Source organism: Ambystoma mexicanum, chromosome 7p (genome assembly GCF_040938575.1).
Source record: "Ambystoma mexicanum isolate Mex_15411 chromosome 7p, UKY_AmexF1_1, whole genome shotgun sequence".
In the NCBI taxonomy this organism is placed as follows: Eukaryota; Metazoa; Chordata; class Amphibia; order Caudata; family Ambystomatidae; genus Ambystoma; species Ambystoma mexicanum.
Window position 1 is genome coordinate 229,989,265 of NC_090939.1, and position 18,743 is coordinate 230,008,007.

The window sequence follows — 18,743 nt, forward strand, 5'->3', positions numbered from 1 at the left end:
TCGCATCCTCCCAAGTATAAACCTTGCTGCTCAGTCAAACTTACCAGAAAGAATGGGGCTAGACATTAGCGACTTTCCCTGTTAAGCAGAATAGGGTGGCCTGTCAGAATCTGCCTAAAGGTCGGATGCTGAAAATAAATCGTAGCAACTTGCATCCCTTTGCAATTCCAACAGACTCCTCAGAGCTCCTGAGGAATTACTACTGGATAACCAGTCTGGCCCCCTGTGGGCTGACTCCATTAGAAAGGAGAAGGGAAAATTATGATCCTCTTCCTCAGGGCCATGTATATATTGCCTGCATTTTTTAAATAGGGGGTGTCCGCCACGAGTCATGTATTGTAAACCCTCCGCTACTGGTAAAAGCTGCTTAGAAATATTCCAATGCAACAGCGTCAAGATCAAAGGTAAGCCCATGCCGTGCTGCATACGTGAGCTCTAATGAAAACAGCAAGGAGACTCAGAGGCATTGTAGCAGAGGAAGTGCATTGTAAAAGGCATAGATGACGGCAGGTCTTCCAGCTCCTTTCCTGGGCTCAAGGCATTTGTAAGTGCTGTTTGTGGTTCCTTGAATCATCTTCAGAGCACAAGCATCTGGGACAGGAGACACAGGCGCTTAGCGCAAATATCATCAACATAGCCTGGCAAAATGTTTCCCATTCCTTTAATGTGGAGGAAGAAGGGAAGAAAGCATTGTCACTTAATTGAACTATCAGACACACTAGACTTGGGGGGGGGGGGGTTGACAGGTGATAGTCTGAGATCTACAGTGATCACTTGAGATCACTTGAGGAGGAATGGGTGGAGAGGCCTTTTCTTTTTCTCCACCACCAGAATGATGCCAGTCTCTCAGTGTTGACTGGGTCTCCTTTGAGCTTTTTTTCTCCAGAGTTGAAACCTTACTAGAGGCTAGTACAAATCTGGCAGTACGCGCCTGCACCGGTTTTGTGTGCACTGTAACGGAAACCCCACTTATCTGCCATTCCCTGAATAAGAAAAAAAAAAAAAAGAACAGGTGTATTGAGCGGTCGCCCACAAGGACCAATGACGTACTAAAGAGACATTAAAGCCAGATTTGGGATTTTTGGTTTAAAAATAAAAGGAAACCTTGAATGGCTGGTCCTGAGGGGACAAGACATTTCTGCGTATCAACATTAGATATAAGGAACTCGGGAAGATGAAGCAGAATATATATATATATATATATATATATATATATATATATATATATGGGACATCACACCAGCGCATCAAGGTACCAAGGAGCCAACACCAAGTCCACCTCTAAGCCACACTGCGAAACCGAATGCATGTTGGAAAACATTTCAGAGCAGACTGAAGAGGATTTAAAAATATGACAAATACATGTGTCCATTAGGATACATTTTATAGCACTGTGCAAGTTCTGTTGGCTAAACGGACAATATGCAAGGAATTGCCAAGGTAGTCCAAGCAAAAAAAATCGGTTTGCTATACTACCTCCATTTCAGTTAGAGTAAAACTAATTGGAAAGCAATTGCTGAAACGGAACGTGTCTTGTATTTATACCATTACCTTGAAATGACTCCATACAATATTACAGTTACCAAGTTTTCTCTTAAGTTAGTAGTGATACAAAGTTATTCTCGACATGCTTTTGCTCTACTTGAGTAAAGAATAGGGCAAGTTCGACATTTTCTAAACAGCCAAAAAGAAGCTTGAACTGTATGTACCTAGTAAGTGTGCCGCACTCCCAGCGCGTACCCTTACCCGATTTGTGCCAGTGCCTATATCTGTGCTGGTGGCATGCCAGGAGGGTCCCACAACATCCTGGTGGACGGAGGGCTGCGAGCCCTCGGAGCCACCGACTCCTACGAATGCTGCCATGATGGCATGTAATGATGCGGCCACTCCCAGCGTCACTACGCCCAGTGTCCCTGGCAACGAACTGCGGTCCAACAGCTGAAGAAGGCAAACGGGCCCAGTGGGGAGTGCGTCTCAATGCTCTCTGTGGCCCCTGTATCAGATTCTCCTTTACCTTACTAGCCTGTCAGTCTGCCCTGTCTTTCTGCAGCCTGTCACTTCTCAGCCTTCTTTTGCAGCCTGTTTGTCTGCTCTGCTCTGCTCTGCTCTCGTACCTGCGTCTGTCCAGTTTGAACCCTGGACCCACTGAGGCCTGCCCCTTCAAGTGAAGCCTGCACACCTCAAAACAATCAATGCCTCGCAGGTCAATGCTTGCACTGTGTCCCCTCCCATGTTAATGCTGGGAGCGCGTCCATGGTGTGGACAGTCCGTCACTGGCCCTCCCTGATTGCTTGCACTCTCAGGGTGAGGAAGGGTCGGGTTCTTACCATCACTTGCTCGGTTAACAAAACCTGGACCTATCTCTGAGATCTATGAGCTGGTTTTGTGCCCGCGAGACTTGGTACTTGACAGTATGTTACAACAAGTGGTTTTTCATATAGTCAAAAAGGAGTGCTTTGGTCTACTTTGGCTTTGGTCATGTAGGTTCACTACATGATCCGAGATTATTTGCCTAGTGAAATTACACTTTGAGGTTGGCATTTTAAATGCTTGCTGTTAGGACAGATTTTCTATACTCTGGCCTGGTGGACAGATGTATAGAAGACCAACCTATATTGTGACAAGGACAACTCTAGGAGCTGTAGCCAAACCAGTTCAAGGTAGCAGTGACGAGAGGTCTAGGCCAAGTCTGAAGAGGTGGTGAGCTTGTAAAGGGTCCACAATGAGTGTACACAATGGTAATCACATATTACACTTAGACAGTATGTATAAAAATACAGTTATTTATTTATGGCCAAATAATACTATGAAAAATGGCTACTAACAGGTAGAAAGATCACACAACACTAATAATAGATTATATTTATACAGCCACTAGAGTAAGGCATAACAAAAATCAAACTCCTGCAAATGAAAGTGCAGGTGAGTTGTATGTACTTCAGGTCCACAGAGAATTGACCCCAACTTCAAAAGTCCTTCCCTAAGTTGTCTGGGGCCTTATGCCCAAGAGTTCAGGAAAGTTCTGACAGTTTGTGATGCAGGGAAAAATGAAGGTAGGGTCTCTGAGGTCCAGTGGACAGTTTGAAGGGTTAGAGGACAGTGTATTCTGACTAATAGAAGTGTACTCCACTTTCGGAAGGCTTGAGCAAGTAAGCAATAGCAAAGCCAAAGTATAGCAAAGGTTTTATAAACATTAGAAAAGCTTTTTAAGGGCGTTTAAGGGCAGTTAAGAACCACTGCAACTTACCTCCTGTACTTCGATTCTTCCCAGGACTTGGCAGGTCAATAGAAGAAGGTCCAAGGTTGCTTTTGCCGCCGTCAGCCTCAGTCCTTGATTCGCAGGTTCGAGCTGATCTCCGGTAGGTGACTTTCGCTGGTGCAAGGACTTTCAGATGAAGAATGCAGAAAAATACGATGCAGGAAACCTCTCAGGACTGGACTCGACGCAGCTAAGCTGTTTCGGACGGTGGTCACCGCAGCATGGTGACGCAAAGGGCCTCACTTGTCACGGTCATACTTTCCCTCCTATCTCGGGTCCCCTTAACGCTAGGACTCTGAAACTTCACTGAGGTAAGTCTCGTAGGACAAGCTGAGGATCCCCCAAGTTCCAAGCCTGAACTCGAAACGACAAGGTCGGCAGTTTGGTAGCCCAAACTCAGAGCTGGTCAGCCACAGGACGGTCCTGGGACAATTCGGACGGCTCTTCTTCACAGAGTACGAAGCAGACGTCAGGAATGGATGTTCCCTACACTTAAAGGGTCGCAGCTCCTTCTCAGGACTGCTGAAGATCAATAGTAAGACAGGGCTCAACCAGGACAGCAGCAGAAGTTGGTTGCCAGACCTCCTTCATTCGAGTCTCCAGTCTCTTCAAGGGTCTCACAGCTGGACAGGAGTCTTGGCTCCTTCAGGTTACTCCAGGATCTCTGAAGAATGGGTGCATGGGTCCTCCTATCCCAACAGCCAGGTAAGAGCCAAAACTCCCACTAGCCAATAGCAGAACTAGCCTACACACACACCACAGCAGTGCTCCAATCAGGACTACTGGCAGGAACACTCATGCATACCACTGACACACTGAACCAGTTTGTGGATTGGGACCAGACAGTGTCAGCCGACATCCTGCCAGCAAACACACATAGCCCTCCAGCAGCCTGCCAAAAGCCTCTGCTTTCCCAGGCACTGGAAGTCCATATAAGGATTTGCCTGGCCTCTAAGGCCAGGAGGAAGGCTAAAGAACAAGATGACCAAAGGACAGGCGAAAAACTATGTGGCATTGCCATATTTAAACACTAGCCACAGTTAGTAGAAAAACGCGGAAAGGCTAAAAAGAAAAGCACCAAAATAAAATGGTAAAAAGTCACTGCTGCCACCAGCTTGTCCATTTAGCACCCCCAGAGTAACCAAAAATCCTTGGAGTGTTAGTCTAGGGCAAAACAAAGAGTGTACCCCATTGTACTGCATTGTACAATGATAAAAGGTTAGCACAAGTGATAAGTTACTAAAAGTAGTAACAAAGTAACCAGACTAAGGAAAACAATGTTTCCCAGTACTGACAGCCTGAAGGACATGTCAGTTTCCACATAACAGATGAACAAAAGACAGTGTAGTGAAGTTTAAGGCTTCACTGCACTGGAAAAAAGTACAGGTCAGGATAAAAAATAAAAGCAAAAAGTTTGGGGGTCCATAAAAATGGAAGGAAAGGTGCAATAAAGAGAATTATTTCCTAACACTTGCTGCACCATGGGGAACCAAGCTGCACCTCACTGAGGAGGCCCAACAAGGACGAAACACGTCTGGGGTGGCTTGTGTTTCCGTGCAGAGGGGACATGACCTAGAAGTTCAGGCTGGGCTGCTATCATTGGTGGCAGTACCAGAATGATAAGCATACAGCTGGACCGCTTTGCAATGGCGCAGATGGGCTAAAAAACAGTGATGTGGAAGGTTGCCCAGAGCATTGCAATTGGTTCAGATTTATTCAAAACCTTCTACCCATCACTTTTTTGGTCGACATTTAAAATCAAGCAGGACTCAAAGGAAAATATTAAGTGGGCCCTACTGAACGCCTCCAAGAATATCCCCAAAAAGCTGGTTGTAAAAGAAGTTTGCAATTTTTGCGCACTATCCTTAAAGTAGTAATTGCGCCTAATCTACTAAACGAAGGTATTTTTTTTTTAAACAAACATCTACCCTTTAAAAGGGCTTTTGAACAAATACAAACGAATTACATTTCACTAAGTAATAATTTTCTGTGAGCATGAAAATAAGTTTTTCCATTTCTGTGTTTTTTTTATGGGGCAGATGAGAGGATAATTCTGATACTTACGTTTTGATGAAATGGTCCATTTAAAAAAAAAATTATAATAGTGGCAAATTAAATTTGCAAAGTGCAAAAAGACCAACATATTTTATATTCTACACTATGCATTGGCTAGTGATAAATGACAACTGGTGAGTAAGAAATGGTGTGCTGTTTGTATGTGTAGAATTGAGGTGAGATTAGTTGCAGCTTGAAATCTTTACCCCTGCTCTAGGTTGTGAGCAATGTGGCACGATTACATGTCTTTTGGCCTTTGTTTCTATTACTGGCAATCGTCCTCCCGACTAGGATGAAAGCTAACAAATGAAATCTTAATTGTTTATTTTCAGTTCAACATTTTTGGTATGAAATCTATACATATTTATGAAAGTGTGTTTGTATGTTAGAGGTTGGCTCCCTCTCCATAAAAGTTGGTGGGCTGACATTTTTGCCCAAGGTTGGCATATCAGTCTGGGGTGCAATGGTGATAGTGAAATTCCACCAACCCCACGCGGTCGGGCCCTGTGCTATCAGTATAGGCGATTGAGAGATTGATGATTTTGAGACTTTTCCAAAAAAATGGGAAGTTAGGACACAAGGTTGGCATATCAGTCTGGGGAGTACTGGCGAAGGTGCAATTTGACCAATCCCACCCATTCGCCCTGCACAGGGGTTGAGTGGGGTCCAGCACTATGCTAGCAGCATAGGCGATTTCCACCGCTAGTAGAAACATTAGTAAAAATGGTACATAATGTCCACTCATGAAAACTGTATCTAATAGCAGATAAGTCCAAACTAGTTACAGCGAAATGTAAGTATTGGTTCATAAATGGGGCACAGTACTACTGGTAATTGACGGCTACCGAGGAGCAAGACAATTGATTGCTTTAAAAGGGAGGTGTTGTGCATGGAGAGCCAACCAGCATGTTGTTGGTAAGTAGAAGTGGCACAGGGTCTGGGTAAATTGTCAGGAAAGCGGGTAGAGGCCTTGCAAATTTAACAATCCCACTAGACCTGCAGGGCGAGTTCCTTAGTTTATATACTCTACCTACTCTAACTAAGAGACATTAACTTGCTCAATCAGGACGGTGACAAATATATTCACCAGTGTTTTCTGTAAAATGGTGCATGTCACTAAAAGCACCTGTAGGGGAGGTGCAAACCCCCCCACGCGGGGTACGGATGGCATGGTGGGCTGAACAGTGGTCCCAGTATTGCAAAAATATGAATTATAGTGCTTTTTGAAGATAAAGAGTGCATATAGGGTGACATTTTTGGGGTCAGAATGACCCAGGAGATGGGGGTGTCTCAGGTATTACACGTACATCATGAATATCTAAAAATATAATCTGAAAACTGGATAGAAAAAGAGTTATGCTCAAAAGTAAATAACAACTCACTGTTGGTAGCCGAACATCTAGGCTGAACAGGCTAAAATGGATGCAAAAAACAAAATGGCTTCAGAGTCAGGTGTTAAGAGCTGAATCATACTGATGGTGGAATATTCTATGGAAGCAGTTCACTGTGGGATAAGTACGTCTGGGTTGGTATACTTAGAATTTCTTGGCAGCAAAAGTAGACATGATTGATAGCAAATCAGATAAGAGCATGGGAAGGCTACAAATTAGACAGGACAGCTGCTTACCGATGAGCTCAGGGAGTTTTTTCACGGTATTAGCTGCCAAGTAGATTTGGCAGGCCTTGAGCATCAGATAAGGGCTGGTTCTTGGCAGGAGTTGAAGGATAAATAATTAGGTGCAGCTGCGTCTCAGTCAAGCTTATCAGGTTATGCGTCAGTCAACTAATGCTTGGGCTTTGTGCGTGACAAGTGAGCCAACCAATTAATGATAAGGAGGGCCTATATTACAGCATTATATCATTGGTAAAAAGTATTAAAAAAAGCAAGCTGAATTAAGCAGATCTGTGTGCTTTGCAGAAAGTCTTTTTAATCTGTATCAAAAGATGGCTGTGAAAATGCACCCGGGAGTCCGTCATCCTTTGGTCTTGTTCCAGTGTCATTGTCCACAGATGTCCAGGCTTGTTCCAGTGTCATTGTCCACAGATGTCCAGGCTGATGAGGGGATGCAGAGGGTCCCCCTTTACACACCCTTCATATTTGCTGCAATGCTGGAACCTGAAGGCCAGCCACACACATGGAAATGTAACTACAAACAAAATTTTAAACAGTCATACTCACCAGCAGTGTCAAGCCCCTTACATAGATAAACAGTTTGGTACTTGCTACTCACCTAAGCATTTTATGCAACTTATCTAGACTCATACCACTTCCATTATCTGTGAAGGTCATGCACATATTATGCCTGATCAGCGTCTTGTCTATCCAGATTTGTTTAGCATTTACATCTGGATCATAGGCATTATCTGAAAGAAAAAAAAAAGATTGTCTTTAATAAAGAAACTCTCTAAAAATACCCATTAATACTAGCCAATACGAGCTTGGATTTGATTTGCAGCATTTAAGAGGTTTGGTGTCCAAACGAAATTTACCAGATTCGCCACTCTGAACTTTGCTAATGCGAGGTTTGCACCATTCTGATTTATGCTGCCTTTTGAATTTTTCCACTCCGAGTGATATGATAGGTTATTTATAACGCGCTTAATACCCAGAAGTTTCTAAGCGCGGACACGGTGATCGAACCTGTGGGGCTCTGTGTCGTCTTGCTTCCAAGGCAAGCACGTTGCCTCTGAGCTATCCTCCCGAGACGAAGTAGCAAAACTCAAATGTTTCCAAACACAACCGTGAATGCTGCCACAGTGTTACGCTCACCTGGTATCCACAGGGATACCACCCAGCCCTGGTTGGATGATTTGCACTCTCGAACCCTCTCCCAGTCCCTTGGTAATGCCTCTGGTTAAAGATGGGTCTGCAATATAGGAGAGCTGGATTCAATACCAGATTGTCCTTATGTTTTCCCACCTCCCTTGGCCTCAACTCCTTCCTCCCCTTTGGGCCTTCTCCTCACCTTAATATTGTAAAAGGTGGATTCTCCGTGCTGCTCATGGCAGGGGCAAGTAGATGTGGGGGTGAGCAGCGACCAAGTTACTTCAGTGGTGCAAGCCCCCCTGTGGGAATCCAGGCCTGCTGCGACTCCGTAGGTTTGCTGCTTTACAGTCTTTATACGCCGTCCTTATGTTCCTCTTAGTTCAAATAATAATGTCTTGCTTCTTTCCTTTTAGGTATGGAAAGGTATTTTGGTGTTGTCATGCAGTTTGAAGATGAGCATGGGCCGGTATGCGAAAGCGCGGTGTGCGCGATGCTGTCCGGTGAGTAATGTGCGGCGCTGTTTTGCCTTTTATATTGCTAACCTGTGTCTTTTCTCTCCTTGCAGGTTGCGATGTTCCTCGCCGAGTGCCGTAATGTTCCAGCAATGATACTGACCAGGGGAGGACTACCCAGATAAGAATTGTGCGGCTTTCTTCATTCGGGAGGAAACGCGAGTTTAACGCTTACTAATGCTGTCTTTCTTTCTCCTCTTTCCAGGTTATGGTATTCCAGGATGCATGCGGTGCCGGATGATGGAGTTCGTACCTTCAGGTGAGTGGAACTGAAGTCAGCGATGGATTGAAGACAGGATACTGTTCCAGGTAAGTTTCATAGTGTTCGTTCTCTCTCTGCAGGTCCTTGGTTTCAGGTAAGCTGGCATCAAAGAACTGGAAACTGAGCGTTACGCTGCCCACAGCAGAATAGTGCAAAGCATGTTCTGCTGTTTGGGTGTGGTTTAAATAGTCTCAGGTAAAGTAGTCCAGGTAAAATAGTCCAAGGCCTGCCGCACCCAAAGTAGTCCAGGTAAAGTAGTCCCAGGCCTGCCACACCCAAAAGACTAGACCGCATAGCTCTGTCCCTTGTAACTGAGCTACGTGTGTGCCTCCATGTTGGCTGACCCCCCCCCCGCCCCACAAGTTAAATAGTCCCAAGTAATAGTCCCATTCTAATGTTGGTCTTCATGATGGTTATGAACCTGGTGCCAAAGGCACCAGGACTGACTCCAAGAGAGTCTTGGATGAGGTTTTAAGGCCTTTAACCTGGCCCTAACTGGACTTGCCAGTGCGGGCCAAGGGCAAGGGTCATGACACAGGGTTGTGTTTGCAAACATTTGAGTTTTGCTACTGTGAGATTTTCCATTTTGTTATGTTGATTGATACCGCACACACTGACCCATTCGTACCACCACCCACAGAATACAGCAGCGTCCCACGAAAAGATCGGTCCAGCTGTCACATAGTCACCGACATAGTTTTCCTTACGCCTTTGCAATATGTGCTGCATGAAATATGCACTGCATGATTTAAAATGCTCCAACATAGTCCTCTGCTATCACAGAATGTCAATTACTGTTTCCTCACATTGTATTGCTCCTTTTATGCATATGTTCGCACAGACTATTGTCTTCCGAAGGGTGCTCATCCACTGCAGTGCATTTTCAGGGGGGCACGAAGAAAGGAGCTTAAATAGGACAAGCGCTTTTATATGCCATCAAGGGGATATCTAGACAGTGATTCTTAGCCAAGGGAATCTGCTCACTGAAGCTACTTGAGCTCTGAATTCCACAGAGTCCAAAAGTAGATCGCCTTCAGCTACAGGTTCTGTGCCGATATTAGAGCAGAGTCTACTTAGTCTTCCTTGGATAAGTAGTCTTTCAGCTGCTTTTGGACAATCCCCAGATACCTAGATGAATGATCTAGAAACCCCATCTATCCTATATGCACATTCAGGTTCCAATCAGATTCAGGGCACATTCAAACGTTGGTGGCCTACCAAACGAGAGAAGGTCACCACATTCAAACCTTCCCAGGCAACCACTTAATTCAGCCATTAATCCCAGATAGCCTAATTGCACAGCCACTCCAATTTCTCCATGTCTGCCAAAATCTCCCAACCTAGAGTCTCAGGAGAGCCCATGAGCATATATGGTCACACCAATGTTCACAGGCGCAAAGAGCAAACAAAGTCTTGATGTGTAGTTTCACTGGACTCCAAAAATGTGGTTGCAATTTTAAGGGAACCTGCAAGAAACGAGCCTTTGATCACTTAAAATGAAATAGCAATATGGGATACATTACTCACCGTAATCGTATTTCTGATGCTTGTATCTGCTTAGATTCACATGCTGTGCATAGGCCGATATCTAGTGGAAGCTGCAGAGTATTACAGTTTGCTTTTCGAAACTCGAAAATGGGCGTCGACCTAGGGCGTGCCAGTAATACTATCCCCCTAGTGTGACGTCCACTGTACCCATGATCCCTCACGCATGTAGGACCCTCAGATTGTATTTTTCCTGACATGAGGTAGCATGAGGAGTAGCCAACCAGATAAGATAGATAATACAAGCATCCATGCGCCTTCTCTCAGAGGGGAGGAAGGGCGGGCACATATGAATCCAAGGAGATACAAGCATCAGAAATATGATTACGGCGAGCAATGTATCCCTTCTGAGGCTTGTGGAATCTGCTTAGATCACATGCTGTGCATAGATTAGCAAGCAGTGTTAGAAGGAGGTAGGATGTGAGAAAGGTCATGAGCAAATAAATGTCTTAGAACCGCTTGCCCCACTTGAGTATCTGTCTTGGAATGAGTGTCAATGCAGTAGTGCTGAGTAAAGGTGTGAATAGAGCTCCATGTAGCCGCTTTGCAAATGGTATCAAGGGGTACATTTGCAATGAAAGCCAGAGTGTCCCCAGTGCCTCTTGTAGAGTGGGCCCTTGGTGTAAAAGGCAGTGTTTTTTTCTGAAAGGGAGTAACAGCTGGATACATTTGACTATCCATTTATAGATGGCACCTTTAGAGAGATTATCTCCTTCTCTGCCTGTAGCTACGGAGACGAACAGTTGATCTGTCTTTCTTAGCGGTATGGTCTCATCTACATAGTAGAGGGCCGCTCTTCGCACATCTAGTGTGTGTAGTTTCACCTCAGCAGAGCTTTTGGGTTCTTGGAAGAAGGCCGGTAGCTCAATGGACTGGTTAACATGGAATTTTGACATTAACTTAGGTGAGAACCTAGGGTGAGTTCGTAGAACCAGTTTATCCTTATGAACAGTAAAGAAAGGATCCTGCACTGACAGCCTGGATTTCACGGACCCGTCTTATGGATGTAATGGCTACTAAGAAGGCAGTCTTATAAGTCAGGTGTTTGAGACTAGCTTTGTTCATGGGTTCACAGAGGGGTGGAGGGCATGCGTTTAGCAAGCACCACATTAAGGTCCCATCCTGGGGGTGGGTTCGAAATTGGAGGGTGGAGTCTCTTTACCCCTTCCATAAAGGCTTTAACCACTGGCACTTTCCACCACGACACCTTGTTATGTATGGGAGGTGGTGTAGGCCGACAGCGCAGCCAGGTGTACCTTGAGTGAATTAAATACCAACCCTGCGTCCAGCAGATGGAGCATGTAGGTGACAATATTGGAAGGAGTGCAATCAATCGGGTTGATTTGTTTATTCTGGCACCAAATAACAAATCTTTTCCATTTATCAAATTAACAGTGTCTTGTGTTTGGTTTCCTTGATTCTTTTAGGATATCCATGCATTCTCTGTGGTAGATTGAGATGGCCAAACTTTATGACTTCAGGAGCCATGCTGCCAAGTTCATCGAGCTGGGTTGAGGATGCACCGTTTGTCCTTCGTGCTCGGAGAGTAGGTTGTGCCATCACGGGAGTCTGATGGGTTCGCACACTGCCAGATTGCGCAGGTAATCGATTCCCTGTGCATCTTGTTGACCACCTTCTTCAGAGGGGTTGGTGGGAAAGTATAGGCAAACATCCCCGACCAGTTCATCCATAGAGCGTTCCCCCATGGAGCCTGGCTGGGGGAACCTGGATGCGAATCCTGGGCATTGTCTGTTTTCGCTTGTGGCGAATAGGTCTATAGTGGGGAAACCCCACTGTGAGAAGAGGTCCCCTACAACTTCTTCGTGTATACACCATTCGTGTTCTTCCGGGAGGGCGGTTCTCTGCTCAAAGCATCTGCTAGTGAATTGAGATCCCCTGGAACATGTTGAGATGACAGGTAAATGTTCCGTCCGAGTGCCCATATCCAAATTTTCTGGGCAAGCTTGGACAGATTTGGCGAACAAGTGCCCCCCTGTTTATGTAAAACATTGCTGTTGTGCTGTCCGTTAGGATCTGCACAGACAGGTTCGATAGGTGGGGTTCGAACGCTTGAAGCGCTCTGAAGAATGCCAGAAGCTCTAGCAGGTTGATGGGATTCTTGGCCACTGTGCGAGACCAGAAGTCCTGCGCTGTGTGGTGAAGGAGGTGTGCTCCCCATCCTGAGAGGGACGCGTCTGTAGTGACTACAGCCTGCATTTCTGGATCGTAAAAGGGTTTCCCCTTTGAAAGATTCTCTCTTGTCCACCAGCGAGGACTCTGTACTAGTGTTGGCGAAACGACCACTAGATCGTCCCACTGAATACTTGCCTGAGACCGCTGTTTCGCCAACCATTCCTGCATGGGTCGCAGGCGCGCGTGGGGAACCAGGTAAATACATTATGCCAACATGCCTAGCAAACACATCGCTTTGCAAACCCTTGTCCGACGACCGGACTGATATTGAGGAATTTGCAGTAATAGATTCTGAAATCTTTCCTCTGATGGAAAGGCCAACCCCTCTTGAGTGTTTAGGACAGCTCCTAGGAACTGTTTGGAGGTGCTTAGCAAACTCTTGATTTTTTTCTCATTGATTGAGAAGCCCAATTCGAAGAGGAGGTCGATCATTCTCTGTATTTTGGTTCTGCAAATTACTGGGGTTTCCCCCGTGATGAGCCAGTCGTCCAGGTAAGGGTACACTGGGATTGCCTCCCTGCATAGGTGCGCCGCCACCACCACCACCACCACCACCACTACCTTGGTGAATACCCTTGGAGCCGAGGCTATACCGAAGGGCAGCACCTTGAACTGGTAGTGCTGACTGTCCACCTTGAAGCGCAAGAATCTTCTGTGCGCTGGGAACATGGAAATATGAAAATAGGCATCTTATGTCCAATGTTGCCATGTAATCTCCCTTTTTAGTAAAGGGATTACTTCTTGGAGGATAGTCATGCAACATTTTTGAGGCTTTCCATACTTGTTTGCAGAGCGTAAGTCTAATACTGGGCGCATTGTTAGATCTTTTTTTGGCACAAGGAAGTAAGTTGAATAAAATACTCTTGTTTACCTGGTTGCCCGGGACGAGTTCCATCACGTCCTTTGCAAGAAGAAGGACGATCTCCTCAAGGAGTATTCTTTGGTGCTCCAAGGAGTGTATTTTCTGTCTTGGAGGATGATCGCGGGGGCGCTCCAACAGTTCGATGCAGTATCCCGCAGACTCTGTGGACGGCACCCATCTGTCCGATGTGATCCCTTCCCATGCGTGGGTGAAGCTGGAAATGAGCCCCACTGCTGGGGATGCATGGGAAGGGACCCTGAGCGAAGCGTCACTGTTTGTTGGGAGGCGTACCGCCTCTACCTCTACCACAGCCCCTTGTTTGACCTCTGGTGAAATTCTGGGCACCCTGTTGGTCGTTTCCCCACGATTGTACCTTGCCCTTGGGAGTAATTGGACCCTCTTTGGGAATTTTTGCCGCGGGAGCGACAAAAATGATTATTCACTCGTTGGTTCGTGGGTTTATTGGTTAGCGGACCAAGGGACTTAAGGGCCTCATTCATTTTTTGCTGTTTTGAGTGCCTCTTCCACTGCTTTCCCAAACAAGACATTTGGTTCCACCGGCATGTCGATTAGAGTGGCTTGTGTCTCGGGTTTGAACCCCGACTGCCTTAGCCAAGCGTGTCTCTTGATGACTGTGCTCTGTGCGATGAGCCAGCCCGCATAGTCTGCCGCGTCAAAAGTCGCCTTGAGAATGCATCCGGACACCGATCTCCATCGGACGCAATCTGGGCCAAATGGCCCTTTAAGGGTTCAGGTGCGGAGGCAATGAGGGCAGCTACCTGCTCCCATTGGTGACAATTGTAACTTGCCAGCAGAGTGGTGGTAGTAGCAATTCTTGCCTGGTAATCGGAGGTGGAAGCCACTTTCCTTCCTAGCCCATATATCCTCTTGCTCTCTTTGTCTGGGGGAACTTCGGAAGATGCTAGAGTTGTACCCGCCCACTTTCTGATAGTTGTGACCACCGAAGAGTCGGGTTTAAGCTGACCCCTTATATAAAGTGGTTCGGAGGGGGCGGCTCTGAATAATTTTTCTATTCTTGGGTTGACTGCCCGGGTAAGGTTAGGGGTGAGGAGGAAGGGATCAATTCTGCGTTGAATGGATTTCAGAATTGGTATGTCTTGGGCAACGGATTTCCTATCCCCCATAATTTCCTCTGCAAAGTCCCTCTCTTCTTGAGCCTCTTGAGTGTCTATCTGAAAGTGCTCTGCAGCTTTAGCTAAGACCTCATTTAGTAATGGCTGATTATCCACAGGTGAGTCATTCACCGGTGGGTCCTTGGGAATAGGGGAGTCCGAGACTATAGGCCTCTGCTCGTCTTCCTCCTCCTCATCCTGGTCCTCATCGTCCCCATAATATTCCACCCCTGCCGGGTCATCCAGTATTTGTATGTCTGGATCTTCAGCATACTGATGTTAAGGTTGAATAGTGAGTGGGTCCGAAATCAGGCCCTGAACTGGAGTCTCAGTGCAAGGTCTCTTATTAGGAGATTGAGGGTCTTTGGATCCAGAAGGAGTAGAGGTAGCAGGGGTATTCTGATAGCTCAGAAAGTAATCAGGATTTTTCTCATAAAAATTTGCCATGAAAGACATTCGCCTCATCACCCTGTTGATGTCTTCAGCGCTCCTTTCCTTAGAACTGGGAAGGATCACCTCTTGTTAAGGTTCATCTTCCATTCCCATATCCTCTGGAGTGGGAGGGACAACTTTAGGCCTAGTGATGGGGTCAGGGGTCTTGGGCTTTTCAGAAGATCTATATTTGTCCTTCTGAACCTGGTGTTCAAATGTTTTTTTTCTCTTTGTCCCCCTTTTCCATGTGTGGAGGCATGTTTCCCTGACTCCTTGGACTTCCCTGAATCTTTCGACGCCTGGCGTCGAGATTCGGAGATGGGTTCCATAGGGTCTAAAGATTTAGAGGGGGGACGTCGAGACTCAGAGGCAGACGTAGAACGAACTGCCGGAGCCGACTTTGAACATGCTGCTTGGGGGTTGAGGTTGGTTTCGTCTTCTGACAACCAAACCTCTGTGACTTTAGGAAGCTTGGCACCCTTAGCAATCGTAGATGGTTGCTGTGTGTCGTGAGGCGATCGAGACCTTGAACGCTCAGAGCACACCGATTCTGCGGTCCGTTCTCTTTGTGCCTTTTTCTGCCGATCGTTCGACACACGTGTCGAGTCTCGGGAGGGGATAGTGTGTTCAGATGTAGGTGCATGGGTAGCGCTCATGCCGCCGGGTGTGGTCCCCATAACTGCCCCGCCGGACAGTCCTCTGAGGTCGGGGGCTCGCGCTTGGGTGTCTAACGACACTCCAGTGCCCTCGCCGTCTGAAACGGCGGCGTTGCTGCCATCACTGAAGGAACCCACAGCGTCCATGGCCTCGAGTTGCCTGGCATAATAGGCCCAATGTTTGGTGGAGCAGTCTTTAAGGGATTATTTTTTAAATTATTTTTATTTTATTGTGGTATAAACCAAGCATGTTTTTTTTTCACAAGTACAAAAAGAAAGCTTTCAGAAAATAATTTACAATTTTACATCTCATATTTAGAGCTCAGTAGACAAACAAAATGAAAAAGCATGTTTCTCCAAATTCTTATCTTCACTGCTTCTATCTAAATGAATAGATGAACATTTTTAATTTCCAGTGAATCCTATCTGTTGTAGAACTCTCACCACGTTAATAGTCAGCACCGTTTCATGGCCTGAAGTCATTATCACCCAAAAGTCTTCCGATGACAGCCAATAACTTGAGCAAACAAAGCGATACAAATATTTCTTTCGCACCTCCCATGTGCCTTCACAAAATCTTAAAAGATGCTCCAATGACTGGTCTTTTGGGTCCTGACATTTTAGACATAAATGTTTACTCCTTTTACCCCAACCCCACCGAGCAAGGACAGATCCTGTACGTATCAAACCTAAACGGAGTCTGAGAAAGTTTTGCATCAGGGAATTTCATCAAATAGTTGGCTAAGGAACTGAGTCTCTTGTCCGTTGGGGAAAGAGAGGGTGCCACTATAGAGGATTGTGTATGATCAATTGTCATTATCCAATCTGATAATAGTAGCTCCCTATTGATCTTCATGGGGTTTGTGGTTAAAGTATCTATGTCACTGTTACATCTGGAAAGGATTTCTTGGGATACTTTTTTTTAAGTCGTGCAGTACCCCCCACCGAAGCACGGCTCAAGTGGACTTTTAGATCTTCATATAGTGTATTACGCCTTGGATTAATTATCAGATTGAAGAGTGACAGAAGTTTCCATTTTGCCAGAACCCCAAGTAAAGAGAGGCCCAACTCAAAACGCAGGCTGGCCGTTGGTAAGCTGTTTGGGAGGCGTAAAGCTTTTTTCCAAATCCTGCTTCTATTATCTGCCAATCCATCAAGCAAGCCAATGGGTTTGTTTCCAAGCCATATAAGAGGACAGGAATGATCTTTGCTCGATAAAAACAGAAAACCTACAATATTGCTTAATCATTTTCTGCAGTTGGGCCGTCAATTGGGTGCATTTTTGTAGCATCTCTGACCATAATGTACAGGCTCTGGGTGTAGCATACAGAGTATAGCCCAAGTAAATGACCTCTCTATCACACGTGTTCGTTTGCCCCCACTGTCCAGCAATACTTGCCTTCATTGCCACCTTTCTTTCCACAAATCACGATTTTCGATTTTTCCGGGTTTACCTTAAGGGCGTGGTCTTTCATATATTGATCCAAGGCGTTTAATAGCCTCTGAAGGCCCACTGGTGTCTTGTCCAGGAGGACGATGTCATCCGCATACATGAGCCACTTTATTGCGTTTGTGCCTAACTTGGCACTGCCCAGTGCTGCGGTCTCCACCTCCTGTTCAAAATCAGCTAAATAGAAATTAAACAGAAAGGGGGCAACCATACACCCCTGTCTCACCCCCCTCTTCACAGGGATGTGTGTTGATAAGAACCCATCTAGGTTCAATTTTACTTGTACCGCATTTCCTTCGTGCAGGGCGACCAATCTATCAATAAGTTGGGTTGGAGCACCCCAACCTTTTAATTTGGACAATAGTCTGTCCCGATTCACCAGATCGAAGGCGCTTGATAGATCGATGAAAGCACCATATAGTCGTGAAGTTTGCCCCCCCAACCATGCTGTTGCAAAGGGCGAAAAGTACTATGCCATTGAGAGATGTGGAGTGTCCCTTTCGAAAACCTGTCTGTTTTGGGAGGATGTTGTTTAACTCCGCCCAGGCTCCCAAATCTCTCAGCACTAGGCTGGTGAACAGCTTGCTTTCCAAATCGAGGAGGGCGATTGGTCTATAATTTAGGGGGTCTCTTCGATCCCCCTTTTTGAATATTGGGACGATAAGACATGCATTACTTACCGTAAAAGCATTTCTGATGATTGTATCTGCTTAGATTCACATGCTGTGCATATGGTCCGACATCCAGTGGTAACCGCAGAGTATTGCATCTTGTCTTTCGGGGGACCGAAAGGGGACGTCGGCATAGGCGTGTCTGAAACACTATCCCTATCGTGACGTGTGTAGTACCCAAAATCCCTCACGCGCCGAGGTCCCTCCGATTGTATTTTTTCTGCCATGAGGGAGCCCAAGGCTATGGTGAGTGAGTACATGAAGAGAGAAAGTAGTAAGAAGTCTATGTTCCTTCCACCCCGAGCGGGGAGGCAGGGAGGGCGCATGTGAATCTAAGCAGATACAATCATCAGAAATGCTTTTACAGTAAGTAATGAATGTCTTCTGATGCTTGTTAATCTGCTTAGAATCACATGCTGTGCATAGACTAGCGAGCAGTACCTGGAGTTGGAGGTGGGTTGTGAGAAGGAACAGTAGAAAAAAGATGTCTTAGTACTGCTTGTCCCACCTGAGAATCAGACCTAGAATGAGTGTCTAGGCAATAGTGTTTTGTAAAGGTGTGTAGGTTGCCGCTTTGCAAATGGACTCTAGGGGAACATTTGCAATGAATGCTATGGATGCCCCAGTGCCTCGAGTAGAGTGTGCTCTTGGCTTAAAGGGCAGTTCTCTCTTAGCAAGAGTGTAACATAGTGTGATGCATTTGACAATCCACCTTGATATTGCTGATTTAGAGACAGGGTCCCCTTCTCTACCAGCTGCCACTGAAACAAAGAATGGTTTAGTTTTCCTCAGTGGTTTAGTTCTATCCATGTAGAACTGTTTTACTTGGCTGGGGACGAAGATGGATTTCTTTTCGTTGATAGAAAATCCCAGGCTGAACAGTAGGTCTACTGTCTTTTGGGTGTTCGAAAAACAAACGTCGAACGAGTCCTCTGTGATGAGCCAA

General features: G+C 45.9%; 1 protein-coding gene across 3 annotated transcripts in view; it reads right to left on the reverse strand.

Annotated features, from left to right (window-relative positions):
• Positions 1-18,743, reverse strand: part of MORC3 (MORC family CW-type zinc finger 3) — a 918,269-nt gene that overhangs the window by 740,500 nt on the left and 159,026 nt on the right. For 2 of the 3 annotated variants that reach the window (XM_069636114.1, XM_069636115.1), the window contains exon 3: positions 7,546-7,678. The exons of the other annotated variant lie outside the window; for it this stretch is intronic. In XM_069636114.1, coding sequence (XP_069492215.1) covers positions 7,546-7,678 — 133 coding nt within the window. The remainder of the gene's footprint in view (positions 1-7,545; positions 7,679-18,743) is intronic. 3 annotated transcript variants of the gene reach the window in all.